This window comes from Microcaecilia unicolor, chromosome 2 (assembly GCF_901765095.1).
Source record: "Microcaecilia unicolor chromosome 2, aMicUni1.1, whole genome shotgun sequence".
Lineage (NCBI taxonomy): Eukaryota > Metazoa > Chordata > Amphibia > Gymnophiona > Siphonopidae > Microcaecilia > Microcaecilia unicolor.
This window is the reverse complement of record NC_044032.1, coordinates 584,785,332-584,801,944: the sequence shown is the minus strand read 5'-3', so window position 1 is coordinate 584,801,944 and position 16,613 is coordinate 584,785,332. Positions and strand designations below refer to the sequence as shown.

Sequence of the window (16,613 nt, the reverse complement as noted above, 5' to 3'; positions counted from 1 at the left end):
TCTCCGTGGTTTTTTTATTTATATTTTTTGAAACCTCTATAACAAAACCACTCAATAGTGCTCCAAACTCAAAAATGATCTATAAATATGAGTGTGAAGGTCAATCACTTCTATCTATAGTTCCACTGAACCTCAATCTCAATTCTTTCCAAACAATAGTTGACCTAAAAAGGCCTAACAAAATATTAATTCAAAATGAGGCACTTATCTTCTTATATCCAGGAACTCTCCATCAAAATGAACAGGTAATTGTTATTATTTCATTATTAATGCATCTGTTACACTTGATCATAGATGTTGATTTATATTTTCCTTTTGCATACAGTTGTGTATAGTAACCCCTGAGGTAGATGGCTGCATTCACTGAAACATGGTCCATATGGTCTTTCCATTTTGGTGCTCCAATCAAACTGCTTTGAATTTCATCTCCCTGGTGGATTGTTATTGTGTCATCCTATACTCCTGCTTTGGTTTCTTTAATTGCTTACACCAGGGGCCAGACTCTGGTGGAGATATTAACATACAAGAAGATTGATTACTATACTCCAATAGATCTGTTGATGGAGGATGTTATAATGCCTTTGTATTGCTCCATGGTGCGACTGCATCTCAAATATTGTGTGCAATTCTGGTCACCAAATCGCAAAAAAGATACAATGGAATTAAAAAAAGGTACAGAGAAGGGTGAGGAAAATGATAAAGGGGATAGGATGACTTCCTTATGAGGAAAGGCTAAAATGGCTAGGGTTCTTCAGTTTGGAGAAAAGATGGCTGAGGGGAGATATGATAGAGGTCTATAAAATAATGAGTGGAGTGGAATGGGTAGATGTTAATCGCTTCTTTACTCTTTCTAAAAATACTAGGACTAGGGGGCACGCAATGAAGCTACAGTGTAGTACATTTAAAACAAATCGTAGAAAATATTTCTTCACTCAACATGTAATTAAATTCTGGAATTCTTTGCAGAGAATGTAGTAAAAACAGTTAGCTTAATGGGGTTTAAAAAAGGTTTGCATAGCTTCCTAAAAGTCCATAGGCTATTATTAAAATCGGCTTGGGGAAAATCCGGTGCTTATTTCTAGGATAAGCAGCATAAAATGTATTGTACTGTTTTGGGATTTTACCAGGTAATTGTAACCTGGATTGGCCACTGTTGGAAACAAGATGCTGGGCTTGACGGACCTTCAATCTGTCCCAATATGGTAATAGTTATCTGCGCTGTAATAATTGCCAGTGGTGCTAGAACACTATTGAGGGGGTCAGTTCATATACAGTGAAACCTCGGTTTTCGTTGACTTCGGATTTCGTCGTTTTCGGTTATCATCGATTTCTTTGGCAAAATTTTTGTCTCGGTTTTCGTCGGTCACCTCAGATTTCGTCGGCGTGCCCATGCTGCTAATCTTGCGTTCTCACATGTCGTTCTTCTGGGGCATTGTTTCTGGTTGTGGGATCACACTGCTTGTTGCCTCGGTTTTCGTCGATAATTTTTGGACGAATTATCGACGAAAACTGAGGTTTCACTGTATATCTAATTATCAAAGGACAATAATGGCTAGAACTAATTCCACTTGTGATACTTCTCATGCAGTTTATGCTATTAAATGTCCATGCAATGTTTTATACATAGGTCGATCATCAAGACCAATTAAGCTAAGGCTAATGGAATATAAATCATGTATTCACTATGGGGTCAAGATTGCCCCCTTGGTGTACACTGGTTAGAAAAGAAACATCTATTAATTGATATAGTTTGGAGAGTGATTGATAAAATAGACAAGTTGGGAGGGAGGGGATATTGAAGCCTTATTAAATTAGAAAGAGCAGAGGTGGATTTATTCATTAAATATTGTGTTTCCACGAGGGCTGAACTTGATGTTCTTAGATGACTTGTGCCCACTGCATTTTTATTTTGTGACCACTTTCAGGAAAAAAATGTCCAAGTGAAAAACTTAGAATATCAAGCCATTGGGATGTAGGAGGAGCCAGTATTCTTAGTAGACTGGCCACACAGAAATCCCAGCAGAGCAGTGGGCACCCTAGGGGGCACTGCATAGGACATCAGGTACACATCTCTCCGTTACTCCCTTATAATGTATGAGGAGCCCCCCCCCCCCCAAAAAAAAAACTTACTGTATCTAACTATACACCACTACAATAGCCCTTATGGCTGCAGCTGTCACCTATATCTGGGTATAGTAAGTTTTTGGTGGGTTTGGGGGGGGGGGGTTGATACTTTTCAGCACAAGCGTAACAGTTAAGAGTGGATTATGGGCCTGAGTCCCCTTGTCCACAGTGCACTGCACTGACCACTAGGCTATTTCAGGGACCTGTTGCTGTTCTAATAGGACTGGTCATAACATCTGAGGCTGTCATAGAGGCTGATATGTACTGTTTCTTTCAAATCTTTGGGGGGGGGGTGAAAGGGGGTCAGTGACCACTGGGGGAGTAAGGGAGGGTTACTCCTTTATTCCTTCAGTTGACAGCGCTGCGTAACCCTAGTAGTGCTCTAGAAATGTTAAGTAGTAGTAGTAGTTGTCATCTGGTTATTTATGGCACTTTTCTGTGGTTTAGTCATTATTAAAACAGGTCTAGACTAAACCATACAACTTTTAGCCCTGGACAATTTTGTTTTGTTTAATTATCGCAGAAAAATGACCAAATGTTAGAAATGCTCACATCCCACCCTTAACACATCCCTGACATGCCCCCTTGTGATTTGGATGCAGTGCCAATGGACTGGATAGAAAACAGTCTAAAATGGGTTACAAAAATAGTGATTTGGACGTTTTGGGAAGAAAAACATTCAAATGGTACTTTATGCCACTTTTTTAGACCTTTTTCTCTTTTGAAAATAAGCTCCATAGTGTTTTTAATAGGATATAAAAGAATAATATTGTATTTTCAAGAATGTGCCCTGAAGAAGCAACATGAAACATGACCCATGTCGGCTAGGGTCCAGATGATCATACAACATGACTGAAAAGTGAACTTTGGATATTTGAACATTTGAGAAACAAACTATGAAGGTTATCCAGTTTTTATATATAATGAAAAAACAAAGATGGACGATAAGTAGTGATTAAACAATGAAAATACCAGTAGGAATACTTAGATTCTAGCAGCAGTTATGGACCAATGATGAGCTATGTGAGTTGCAAGGCTATGGATCCCTGCATGAAAAAGTCACTGCCGAGGTCCTAGCTAATGGTTCCGTGATTGCACATTAATCAGAGCCTAGCATTATAAGTGGGTTTTGAATTTGTGTATTTCACCCAGGTATATTTACAACTGATCCCATGCAGGCATAAATATAAATGAGTCTATTTTAGCCATGAACGTGCCTGGCTTGTGAGGCTTTTATACAAAGACATACAGGCAACAATTCTATAAATTGGTGTCTCAGTTTAGGCACCCCAATGCCATGCAATTAGTGCCAACTCTATAACGGCATCTTGGCTCCAAGATTCCATTATAGAATACAGTTGGCATTGGCGTGCCCATATTTAGGTGTGTCCTCATGCCATGTCAAGGCAGGCATAGATAGGTGCATCAAGTGACGCATGTAATTTATATCATTCTGTGAACTACACACATAACTGGAAGACATGCTCATGGCCCTTCCATATGTACACCCCCTTAGGTAATATGGCACTTAGGCACTACCTTATAGAATAGTGCTTAGTCCAGGCACCTTTAAATGCATGTAAGTGGTGTGCACCTCTAGGCACCAGTTTACAGAATTGCCTTCATAGTACCTAGGCAACCTGTTATAAAATTACTTTCTACAAGCTCAATGTTAAGTAGCCCAGCCACTGTTTCTTTCCATTTATACCTTGGATTTTTGTCAGTTTTGAAATACCTTGGAGAAGTGCCAACTTTGAAAATGCACATATAATTCTAAATGGCCAATTATAAATGAAAAATTAAACCTATTTACCCATCAGCACATGGACATACAGTGGGGGAAATAAGTATTTGATCCCTTGCTGATTTTGTAAGTTTGCCCACTGACAAAGACATGAGCAGCCCATAATTGAAGGGTAGGTTATTGGTAACAGTGAGAGATAGCACATCACAAATTAAATCCGGAAAATCACATTGTGGAAAGTATATGAATTTATTTGCATTCTGCAGAGGGAAATAAGTATTTAATCCCTCTGGCAAACAAGACCTAATACTTGGTGGCAAAACCCTTGTTGGCAAGCACAGCGGTCAGACGTCTTCTGTAGTTGATGATGAGGTTTGCACACATGTCAGGAGGAATTTTGGTCCACTCCTCTTTGCAGATCATCTCTAAATCATTAAGAGTTCTGGGCTGTCGCTTGGCAACTCGCAGCTTCAGCTCCCTCCATAAGTTTTCAATGGGATTAAGGTCTGGTGACTGGCTAGGCCACTCCATGACCCTAATGTGCTTCTTCCTGAGCCACTCCTTTGTTGCCTTGGCTGTATGTTTTGGGTCATTGTCGTGCTGGAAGACCCAGCCACGACCCATTTTTAAGGCCCTGGCGGAGGGAAGGAGGTTGTCACTCAGAATTGTACGGTACATGGCCCCATCCATTCTCCCATTGATGCGGTGAAGTAGTCCTGTGCCCTTAGCAGAGAAACACCCCCAAAACATAACATTTCCACCTCCATGCTTGACAGTGGGGACGGTGTTCTTTGGGTCATAGGCAGCATTTCTCTTCCTCCAAACACGGCGAGTTGAGTTCATGCCAAAGAGCTCAATTTTTGTCTCATCTGACCACAGCACCTTCTCCCAATCACTCTCGGCATCATCCAGGTGTTCACTGGCAAACTTCAGACGGGCCGTCACATGTGCCTTCCAGAGCAGGGGGACCTTGCGGGCACTGCAGGATTGCAATCCGTTATGTCGTAATGTGTTACCAATGGTTTTCGTGGTGACAGTGGTCCCAGCTGCCTTGAGATCATTGACAAGTTCCCCCCTTGTAGTTGTAGGCTGATTTCTAACCTTCCTCATGATCAAGGATACCCCACGAGGTGAGATTTTGCGTGGAGCCCCAGATCTTTGTCGATTGACAGTCATTTTGTACTTCTTCCATTTTCTTACTATGGCACCAACAGTTGTCTCCTTCTCGCCCAGCGTCTTACTGATGGTTTTGTAGCCCATTCCAGCCTTGTGCAGGTGTATGATCTTGTCCCTGACATCCTTAGACAGCTCCTTGCTCTTGGCCATTTTGTAGAGGTTAGAGTCTGACTGATTCACTGAGTCTGTGGACAGGTGTCTTTCATACAGGTGACCATTGCCGACAGCTGTCTGTCATGCAGGTAACGAGTTGATTTGGAGCATCTACCTGGTCTGTAGGGGCCAGATCTCTTACTGGTTGGTGGGGGATCAAATACTTATTTCCCTCTGCAGAATGCAAATAAATTCATATACTTTCCACAATGTGATTTTCCGGATTTAATTTGTGATGTGCTACCTCTCACTGTTACCAATAACCTACCCTTCAATTATGGGCTGCTCATGTCTTTGTCAGTGGGCAAACTTACAAAATCAGCAAGGGATCAAATACTTATTTCCCCCACTGTATATCTTACATGTTCAGTGGCTGAATTTATTTCCCTTTTTGCATGCCCCATTTCTTTCGGATATATAATGTTGATCAGTTTGGGGTCTTTATACAAAGCCATGGTAAAACGTGGCCTGCGGTAGTGTGGGCACGTCTTTTTGGTGCACGTTGGGCCACTTTTTACCCTGGTTGGTAAAAGGCCATTTTTTAATGGGCTGGGAAATAGGCATGCTAGCACGCACATATTTACGGCTTGAGACCTTACCGCCAGCCATTGATCTAGCGGTAAGGGCTCACAAGCTACCTATGTGCCAACATGGCCGTAATGCTGATTACCTCCGGGAAAAATATTTTCTACCACAGGATTTGGCACATGCCAAACTTGGAATTACTGCCGGGCACACATGCTACCCCGGCGATAGTGCCGATTTGGCGAACATTAGCACTCCTGCAGCTTTCTAAAAGGGCCCCTTTGTGAATATAACAGTTATATGTAGAAAAACCACAAAGGATTATTTAAATAAAACCATTTATGCGGTCAACACCTCCGCTGACTGAATAAATGTTTTAAAATATCAATCTATATGTTTATAATAATCTACATACAAGACAAGAGGATTTATATCTAAAGCTACATAAGGAGATATTTAAATTGATTTTTGGGAAGAAATATCTTATTGTTAAGATGAGGAAGTTATAAATAGGTTCATGAGTATATAGGGTATACAGGTATGTTGGTGCAATTTCAGCTGGAATAGCTAATAAAAGTTGAACCCAATTAAAGGAAGTCTGTAAAATATATACCATAACACAGTCAGGACTCATATAGTTTTGAATAGGGCATTGTTGGACAAACAGAGAACTATAAATACCTTCCTTCCCTCCTTGATACAACAGGCATCTTTAATCCAGTGCAACTGACATCTCTCTGTTGATGTCTATGAAATGTCTTCTCCCCATACTTGTTATTACAGGCCTTATTTGATGTTTCTGCAATTCAGATATTTCTAAGTATCACGTACAAGTTTACCTAAAATTATATCCAATTTTTAAAAAATCAAATATTTCTTATGGATAAATAAATAAGTGAAACCATAGTGCATAGGGCCCACAGCCTACATTAGGATTCTTCAGTCATATTTTTGAGAATCACTGTTTGAACTGTTCTAAGTTCTCATCATTAACAGAAATACAGCAAGCTGTGGGCTGAAAGTTATTTACAAGATATAATACAATTTTCTTTTTATTTAAACATACTTTGCATTATATAAAAATAATGATCATGGTGAGCTTTACATTTGTTATTGCTATAAACAGGAATGCTGCACAATATTTTTAGTGGAAATAAATTATATAGTCATTAATAAAAAAAATCACGAAGAAAAACCTAGGCTGTTGGCAGAAAAGTCTTTAGAGAGTTTCTTTTGAAGATGAGCCGCAGGTAATTCTATACTTTTCTTCTGTATTTCTCAGGAAATACGCAAGACGCCTTTGTCTTTATCATCTATTTGAGTCTCTGGTGTACAAATAAATCCTGATGCTAGTAACAGTACTTTTTTTCCTTTCTGTTTTGGAAAAAATGCACATAAAGAGTCAATGGTGATTTCTTCTGATCACTAATTCAGTAGTGGTCTTTTCCAATATGTGGGTACACAACGGCAAACTTCTTCACTATAATACAATCCAGAGTCACAGCGTTTCGGTCGAACTGAGCAGGGTGGTCTGTAGCAGCTGAAAAGGAAAAAAAAAAGGACTCAGAACTGATAAAAAGTACAGATGTCTAGTAACAAATTAAAGAAACATACCTGAAGTCTAGAGTTTGGTACACAAACAACAAAGTCCTTAATCTATGATGAAGAAAAATTCTTGACTCATTGTGTTCATATGGGAGTAACCTTGCTGAAGTAGAATGAAATCACAAAACCTGAAACCCTTACTGGTGAATTAAAATATTGCTGTGCTTAAGGGGATGAGGGGTCCTTTTACTAAGGTTCACTGAAAAATGACTTGCGGTAGTGCAGGCGCGGGTTTTGGGCGCATGCCAATCCATTTTTCAGAGGGTGTGTAAAAAAGACTTTTTTAAACTTTTTGCTGAAATCGGACGTACAGCAAAATCAAAAGTGCTGAGACCTTACCGCCAGCCATTGACCTAGCGGTAAAGTCTCACACGGTAACTGGGTGGTAATGACCTACGCACGCCAAATGCCACTTGGCGCACGTAGCTGACGCGCGCCAGAAAAAGAAATGTTTTGGGACGCACGCCAAAAATGAAATCACCACATGGGCCACGCAGTAACTCCATTTTGGCGCATGTTGGGTGCACATAAACGCTTACACGGCTTAGTAAAAGTTCCCCTGAATGTAGTTATTTACTTAACTGCAGTAATCTGTCAATTTGAAGATTGTATAATAATTCCCTTATATTTAACTATTACAAATATTTATAGTTTATCAATCCAAAAAAGAACTCTTCCTCTTAGTATATTACATCTATTATAATTTTAAGAAATCAATAAAGTTATTAAGCTGAAAATAGATTACAGAATATTGAACACAAAGTTCACTACTACATTTTTAATATTTTGCATTTAAAAGAAAGATGATGATTTACCGTTAATGGCGCTTAACGCTTCCCATTCATAACCAAAAAGGGGGTGTGGTCATGGGCATTCCCAAATGTTAGGCACCATGTTACATACATAAGTACATACATAAGTACATAAGTAGTGCCATACTGGGAAAGACCAAAGGTCCATCTAGCCCAGCATCCTGTCACCGACAGTGGCCAATCCAGGTCAAGGGCACCTGGCACGCTCCCCAAACGTAAAAACATTCCAGACAAGTTATACCTAAAAATGCGGAATTTTTCCAAGTCCATTTAATAGCGGTCTATGGACTTGTCCTTTAGGAATCTATCTAACCCCTTTTTAAACTCCGTCAAGCTAACCGCCCGTACCACGTTCTCCGGCAATGAATTCCAGAGTCTAATTACACGTTGGGTGAAGAAAAATTTTCTCCGATTCGTTTTAAATTTACCACACTGTAGCTTCAACTCATGCCCTCTAGTCCTAGTATTTTTGGATAGCGTGAACAGTCGCTTCACATCCACCCGATCCATTCCACTCATTATTTTATACACTTCTATCATATCTCCCCTCAGCCGTCTCTTCTCCAAGCTGAAAAGCCCTAGCCTTCTCAGCCTCTCTTCATAGGAAAGTCGTCCCATCCCCACTATCATTTTCGTCGCCCTTCGCTGTACCTTTTCCAATTCTACTATATCTTTTTTGAGATACGGAGACCAGTACTGAACACAATACTCCAGGTGTACCTATCCATGTCTAACTTTGGATCATGCATGTTTCTATCAGGGGTAAGTCCGGCGCCTAGTTAGGAATGACCTGTGTGCTATGCTAGTATTCTATAAAGGTTTGGTGCCCTTCATGCAGATCTTCCTGGTGCCTAACTTTCGGCACCATGTACAGAATCCGGCCCTATATGTTTCTGCCTCTACCAAATGAGAGGTTCCTATGTTCTACATTCTCTAATTACTTTGGTGTTGCCATGTCACTTTTATTACCAGCAAGTAATGAGAATTTAGCAATGAGGTTTTTTTCAGTTAGAGTAGTATCAGTTAATACAATTGTATAAAAATATTAAGGAAAGGAGAAGGAAGAAAGCCAAGTTACTGTTTATGTGGACTCATCTAGCTTTGTGTTTTCAAAATAATGTTTGACACAATCAATTTCTATTACTAGGACACCGTTGTAGAAGTCATATTGACCCTGAAGAAAACAGAATATTTTACAGGTTCTGATACCTTTTAGTACCATCATAAGAACTGCCTAAATATGACACATGAAAATGGTTCTTAGAAGCATGTATATAAGAACACCTCTGGGTAGCTCTGTATCATAACCTGCATAAAATCTAGTTTTCCAATCATTTTTATATGATTTGGCTTTATAGTATGGCTATGTATGTAAATAAAATTAAGTCAAAATTAGAAGCAACAGAAAAAAACTCAACAGTCCAGCATTAAATAATTATAAACAATATTCTTTCTGTACCATCCCTAATTTGGAATTCCCTGTCACTAAGTACAGAGGAATCTTTTCCAAAATTCAAAGTTGATTTAAAAACATATCTCTTCCAGCAGGCTTTCACTGGTTACAGGACAGCCTAATGCTACTTGATCCAGAGGGAGGTGAACATTACCTGCAACTTTTCTTTTATGTTCTGCCACTCTTTATTCTCTTTTCCTATTAAAATATAATGGTGTCCCTTTCCTTATAGAATGTGTATTTTTGTAAACCACTCTGTTATGAAGTCAGGAAGGGTAGTATATCAAATCATAAGTGTGCGGAATGAGTTGTCATAGTCTATGTCAGCAGCTATTCATGTGGAATGGTATTTTAGAAAGGATGTCTAATTCAGAGTAAAGGTGTCCAGGTCAGTATGTTGCTGGTGGAGGATATACTGACATACAAACTGTTCTAAAAATACATGAGAAATGAACATCTATATTCTGATCATGTTCAGCATGAATATCCATTTTACAAACTGAAATATCCAAATCATGAACGGAAAAAAAACAAGGGACAGGGATGCATTGTGGCAGCATAGGAATGTTCATGTAGAATAGCCTGATTGTTAAAGCAGTGGGCTGCGAGCCAATGGACCTTGGTTCAAATCCCACTGCAGTTTTGAGGGATTTTTTTTTAAAATTGTAAGCGCTCCATGAATAGAAAAATACCTACTGTACCTGAATGTACACTGCTTCAACAGCCTTCGAGCTTAAATGGAAGTAATGTGCATTCAGTTACAGTAGGTATTTTTCTATCTTTGGAGGGTTCCAATTTAAAAAGAAAAAAAAAAACACAAAGAGATGTAGTGGGATTTAAACCAAGGACCCCTGGGCTCTTAGCTCACGGCTCTAACTATTAGGCTATTCACTCCACATGGATGCCTATGAAGCCATTTCATAATATGAACATTCCTGTAATCCTTGCCAGTTTCACATTCAGGGTATGCACCAACCACTGGAGGATTAAGGGGGTGACTTTCCTTAATCACTCCAATTGAGAGCTGCTGAATCTGAGCACCTTTCTGTAACCTGGACATGCCGGGTACTAGGTCTAAGTACCAATGTTTATCTTTTTGGACAGACATCCCTTCCCCATATGAAATCAGATTTGCATGTCCATATTTTGACCCCTCCTCAGCCACACCCAAATACCCAGACCACACCCCCTCGACATAAGGACCCAGTGAAAGCCATTTTTTACCCTTGGGAGTAAATAGCATGGAATCTTGCTACTTTTTGGGATTCTGCCATGTAACTTGGTAAATAAATCATTAAGGGGGTCTTTTATGTAGGCGCGTTGGTGTTTTTAGTGCATGTTAAAAATAGGTGCATGCTAATCGCTAAAGACGCTAATGTATTTCTATGTGCATCTTTAGCATTTAGCATGCCTATTTTTAACACACACTAAAAACGCCAGCGTGTCTACGTAAAAGATACCCTAAATGATGGTAAATTTCCTGATCAGTTAAAAATTGCAACTGTTAAATCTCTTTTGAAAAAAGAATGTTTAAATCCTTTGTGTATTGTAAATTATCCATCCATTTCAACTTTCCCTGCATTGGCAAAGATTATGGTGTTGAACCAGCTGATGCCTTTTGTTGATAGAGTTTTTATGTTGGACACCAATCAATCTGGTTTTTCAGAGCGGACATAATACTGAAACATTGTTACTATCAATGATCAATGTGTTTAGAAAGGGATTGATAGCAATATTCATTTGGTTTTGTGAATCTTGACATATTGTCAGCCATTGAAATGGTAAATTGTAATACTCATTTAAACCGGTTTAGGAATTTTGGTATGAGGGGTAAAGTGTTTGGTTTGTCTTTTATCTTCAAAATCATAAGATGGTGGTGAGGTGGAATGAGAATACATCAGAGGTTCATCAGTTAAAAATAGGAGCTCCTCATGGATCATGCTTTTTAACTTGTATATCAAACCACTGTGTGAGGTACTGAGACAGCTGGATGTAGAGTTTAAGATCTATGCTGATGTTCAATTTTTTTCTCAATATTGATTTTGTGATTAGATGTTTACAATTACAATACTGAATGAATGCTAATTACTACTACTACTACTACTAATAACATTTATATAGCACTACCAGACGCATGCAGCGCTGAACATTTGACATAGAGAGACAGTCTAATTAGATCAATTTCAAAAGGAAGTCTTGCGAGGCCACCACTTAAAGTCTTAGCATCTATTTTGAAGACGTGGAAGCAGCGGTAGACGGCAGGAAAGAGTGGGGTTCTTTCTTGCCCCACGGAGGCCACTAGATCACCAGGACTATAAGGTAGGCCCAGGAAGGGGAGGGGGTTGATACACGTGCTACACATGGATGGAAGGGAGAAGAGAGGAAGGCATGCTCCTTGTGGATGGGAGGGAGAGAAGGGGACAAGCTGCTCATGAATGGGAGGGAGAGAAGGGGACAAGGTGCTCATGGATGGGAGGGAGAGAAGGGGACAAGCTGCACATGGATGGGAGGGAGAGAAGGGGACAAGTTGCACATGGATGGGAGGGAGAGAAGGGGACAAGTTGCACATGGATGGGAGGGAGAGAAGGGGACAAGTTGCACATGGATGGGAAGGAGAGAAGGGGACAAGATGCTCATGGGCGACGAAGATGATTAAGGGGATGGGACGACTTTCCTATGAGGAAAGGCTAAAGCAGCTGGGGCTCTTCAGCTTGGAGAAAAGGCGGCTGAGGGGTGATATGATAGAGGTATATAAAAGAATGAGTGGAGTGGAGCGTCTGTTTACGCTTTCCAAACATACTAGGACAAGGGGGCATACGATGAAGCTGGAGTGCATTAAGTTTAAAACAAATTAAGAGGAAATTTTTCTTTACTCAGCGCGTAATTCGACTCTGGAATTCGTTGCCGGAGAATGTGGTTAAAGCGGTTAGCTTAGCAGAGTTTAAGAAAGGTTTGGATAGCTTCCTGAGGGAAAAGGCCATAAATGTTATAAATGGACGTAGGGAAAAATCCACTATTCCTGGGACAAGCAGTACAAAATGCTTTGCTCCGTGGATCTTGTTGGGTGATTGTGACCTGGATGGGCCACTATCGGAGACAGGGTGCTGGGCTAGATGGACCTTTGGTCTGTCCCAGTGTGGCGATGCTTATGTCTTATGGATGGGAGGGAGAAAAGGGAACAAGCTGCACGTGGATGGAAGGGAAGGTAGAGGAGCTACACATGGGGGGGGGGGGGGGAGGAAAGGGAAGGGAGAAGGGAAAAGGGGGAAATACAGCACATGGAGAGGAGAGGGGGACATGCTGTTCGTGGATGTACATGTTTTCTAATTTTGTATTTAGAAGACTACGGAAGAAAATGCATTTCTGTTACTTTTACCAGTATTTTCGCTACTTAAAGAATATAGCTTTCTTGTGTGTGTATGTGGGGGGGGGGGGGGGGGGGTCTCCAGATTTTGCCTGCATCTTTTTGTGCCTCCTATTTTGTATCAGTTGAAGTCTATCCATGTTCTGCATGTGTGACTGAGGTGAAGGATTCTGCTAGCACGTAGTGTTTGTGTTTCCAGCTTGTTCCAGTTTCCCAGTAGAGGATATATTGGTATATAGGGTGAGTAGCCTGATAGTAAATCATATGTCAGATTTAATGTCAATAAATTTATTGGGAAAGAGTTAGCAGATTGGGATGCAACTCCATTTGTTAAATCTTGGAGGTAATAAATACAAATAAATCAAAATGTAGAAAAGAAAATAAGATGATACCTTTTTTGTTGGACTAACAATATAGTTTTTGATTAGCTGTCGAAGGTAACCCTTCTTCATCAGACTGAAATAAGAAAATGTTGACAACTAACTAACTCACCTTGAGCTACTACTGAAAATGGTGTGAGCAAAATCTAAATAAATAAAATAAAATAACTAAATAAATAATGGGTATCATCTTATCTTCTTTTCTATTTTTTCATTTATTTCTATTTATTTACCTTTAAAAGTAAACAAACACAGCTACCACTCCACTTAATCTTGGATGAATAGCAAACAGAGACTGCCTACAAATACAAGATTGCAGCAAAAATCAACCAAAGCATTAAATGAAAATCAATTGGCTATATGGAATTTACAGTAAATATTGTATGTTTTAATATTATTTGTAAATTGGTTGCTGCCTAGACATATCCTTTATACTAATAAAATGTATAATACAGTTATGTACATATATACAGTTGTTTTTGTTTTTGAGAATGAGCCCTTTGTTAAGCATTTATCAACACACCACTACTTATGCTTAATGTTATGCTGGAATGAGATTAGATATAAATTGTTGATAGATGTAATATGTTTGTGTATGTTTACTTGTAACCTATGTAGGTGACAGGTGGGCTATAAATGTACTAAATAAATAATGTTATAACCAGGATATTGGGCTAGGTGGACCTTTGGTCTGACCCACTATGGCATTCTTTAATTCACAAACAAATCAATGTGAAAATACAGCTTACTCATGTTATTTTCTGATACCATCCAAGCATGCCCTAAGGGCAGTGGTTCCCAAACCTGGTCCTGGAGGCACCCCGGCCAGTCAGGTTTTCAGTATATCCACAATGAATATTCATGAGAGAAATCTGCACTGAGGTTCATAAATTATGCTAATAAATCTAGGCAAATGAAAGGCAGACCTAATTTTATAAGCATAACTTTTAAGCTCCTAAATTAAGAAAAATTTTCAGCTAAAAGCTTAGGGACTCTTTTACTAGGCTGCAGTAGGGCTAGCCTACCGCCGGAGTAGCTCAGGCGCCTAGCAGTAGTTCTGAAGTTGGCACACACATTTTCCCGCGGTAGAAAATAATTGAAAAATGCAATTTTAGAAAGCCAGGATTTACATTAGCTTTCGAAGGTAATAATTCTTCCTCTCTACGATTCTCTGTGTCTGTACACATGAACCTTGTTCTACCCTACAACATTACTGTATTTGTTCATACCGGAATTGGCGAATGCCTTTACGGTACTATGTAAGCCACATTGAGCCTGCAAATAGGTGGGAAAATGTGGGATACAAATGTAACAAATAAATAAATAAAATACATCTGAACTATGTGCATATAGCAAAGGCACATGGTTTGTGTAGGACTAGGGAGAGACTAAAAAATATTCATGTATTCTCCATTTTGGCAAGGGAATGTATATTTATGATCACAGAGATTCTCACTAGGATTTACAACTGCTTCTGGGCAATTTTTAAATTTATTTTTCAATTGGTTTTGTAAAAGTGATAGTTTTGGACAATGCTCTACAGGATTGATGAAGGGAGGTCAGTCTCCCTTATTCCCCATTGTATTTTTCCCCCCAAATCAATAATGCCAAATAATTGCAGCCTCTGCATTTAATTGGGAGCATTTAGTTATGAAGGCTTCCAAATTGGCAGTCGTGGAGGGGCATAATCGAATGGGGCGCCCAAGTGTTCCTGAGGACATCATCGCGAAGGGGCGGGGAAACACGTATTATCGAAACAAGATGGGCGTCCATCTTTCGTTTTGATAATACGGTCAGGGACGCCCAAATCTCAACATTTAGGTCGACCTTAGAGATGGTCGTCCCCGATTTTCGGCGATATTGGAAACCAAGGATGCCCATCTCAGAAACGACCAAATCCAAGCCAGGGACGCCCTTCTTTTTTCCATTATCGGCCGACGACGCCCATGTGGTAAGCACGCCCCAGTCCCGCCTTCGCTATGCTTCCAATATGCCCCCGGGAACTTTCTTTTCTTACATTTGTACCCCACGCTTTCCCACTCATAGCAGGTTTAATGCGGCTTACATATTATATACAGGTACTTATTTGTACCTGGGGCAATGGAGGGCTAAGTGACTTGCCCAGAGTCACAAGGAGCTGCCTGTGCCTGCAGTGGGAATCAAACCCAGTTCCCCAGGACCAAAGTCCACCACTCTAACCACTAGGCCACTCCTCCACTTTGGTCGTCCTCGCAATGGAAAGCAGTTGAGGACGCCCAAAATCGGCTTTCGATTATGCCGATTTGAGCGACCCTGTGAGAAGGACGCCCATCTTGCGATTTGTGTCGAAAGATGGGCGCCCTTCTCTTTCGAAAATAAGCCTGCTAGTATCAGTACTTACTTGTCTAGGTCTGAAATAGCAACTTACAAGTTTAAGCGCCGACACTTGGATGTGCATGCTATGGTGTTGTCTCCATTGATGTTTTAGACATTGATATATACTCCTGCTGCATATGGCCAGTACATAAACATGTATTCCTGCATATATTTTAGAAAAGGCTCTACGTTGGCAGATCCTTTTTTTTAAAATACCAGTGAAACTGCATAAAGCAGTAGGTACAACCCCAAAGAAGGGCATAGAGGGATGTAACCTGCACAGAGCAGGTACAACTACTGGGCAGACTATATGGGTATATCCTATTTATTTTTGAATTTCATTACTGAAATATGATTAATTTAATGGCAAAAATATGTTTTTCTCACCTGCATGTCTGGTGGTGAAACCTCTTTCCTTTTAAGAAGCATTTGTTTGTAGATTCTATACATTCACAGATACATTTTGCAGGATTCAATGGCTGGTGCTTGGGACAAGTTTTTTTGCACACACACTGACATTTGTCCTCATCAAATTCCTTATTTGGTCCACAGGAGCTGAGAAGTTTATTTCTGCACATACATTGGCATGACATTCTGTCCAGTTCCTTGTGAGGTCCACAACTTGAGGGCCTTAGTCCTCCTTTACAGACACACTGACAGGTTTCCTCATCTAGATCTTTGTTAGGTCCGCAAATATCATGGAATCCTTCTTCACTGTCTAGAGAACCAAACAAAACTAATCAGCAGACAGTACGTTTTCTTTCATTCCGTGTCATGTATATACTACGTCTCTTCGAAAGTTGCAAAGCAGTTTACAACACAGTCCTTATATAGACTTACAACACATTAATTAAAGATAATAACAAATTCAAACAAATACATTACTACAATTCATACTCTAAATATATGCATGCATATCATA

The 16,613-nt window shown here is 39.9% G+C and overlaps 1 protein-coding gene across 1 annotated transcript in view; it reads right to left on the bottom strand.

The window, feature by feature from the left end:
- Positions 1 to 6,270: 6,270 nt before the first annotated feature.
- VEGFC (vascular endothelial growth factor C) overlaps positions 6,271 to 16,613 on the bottom strand; it is a 232,717-nt gene continuing 222,374 nt past the window's right edge. The window contains 2 exon segments of the mRNA XM_030191521.1: positions 6,271 to 7,262; positions 16,079 to 16,409. Coding sequence (XP_030047381.1) covers positions 7,148 to 7,262; positions 16,079 to 16,409 — 446 coding nt within the window. The 3' untranslated portion in view covers positions 6,271 to 7,147.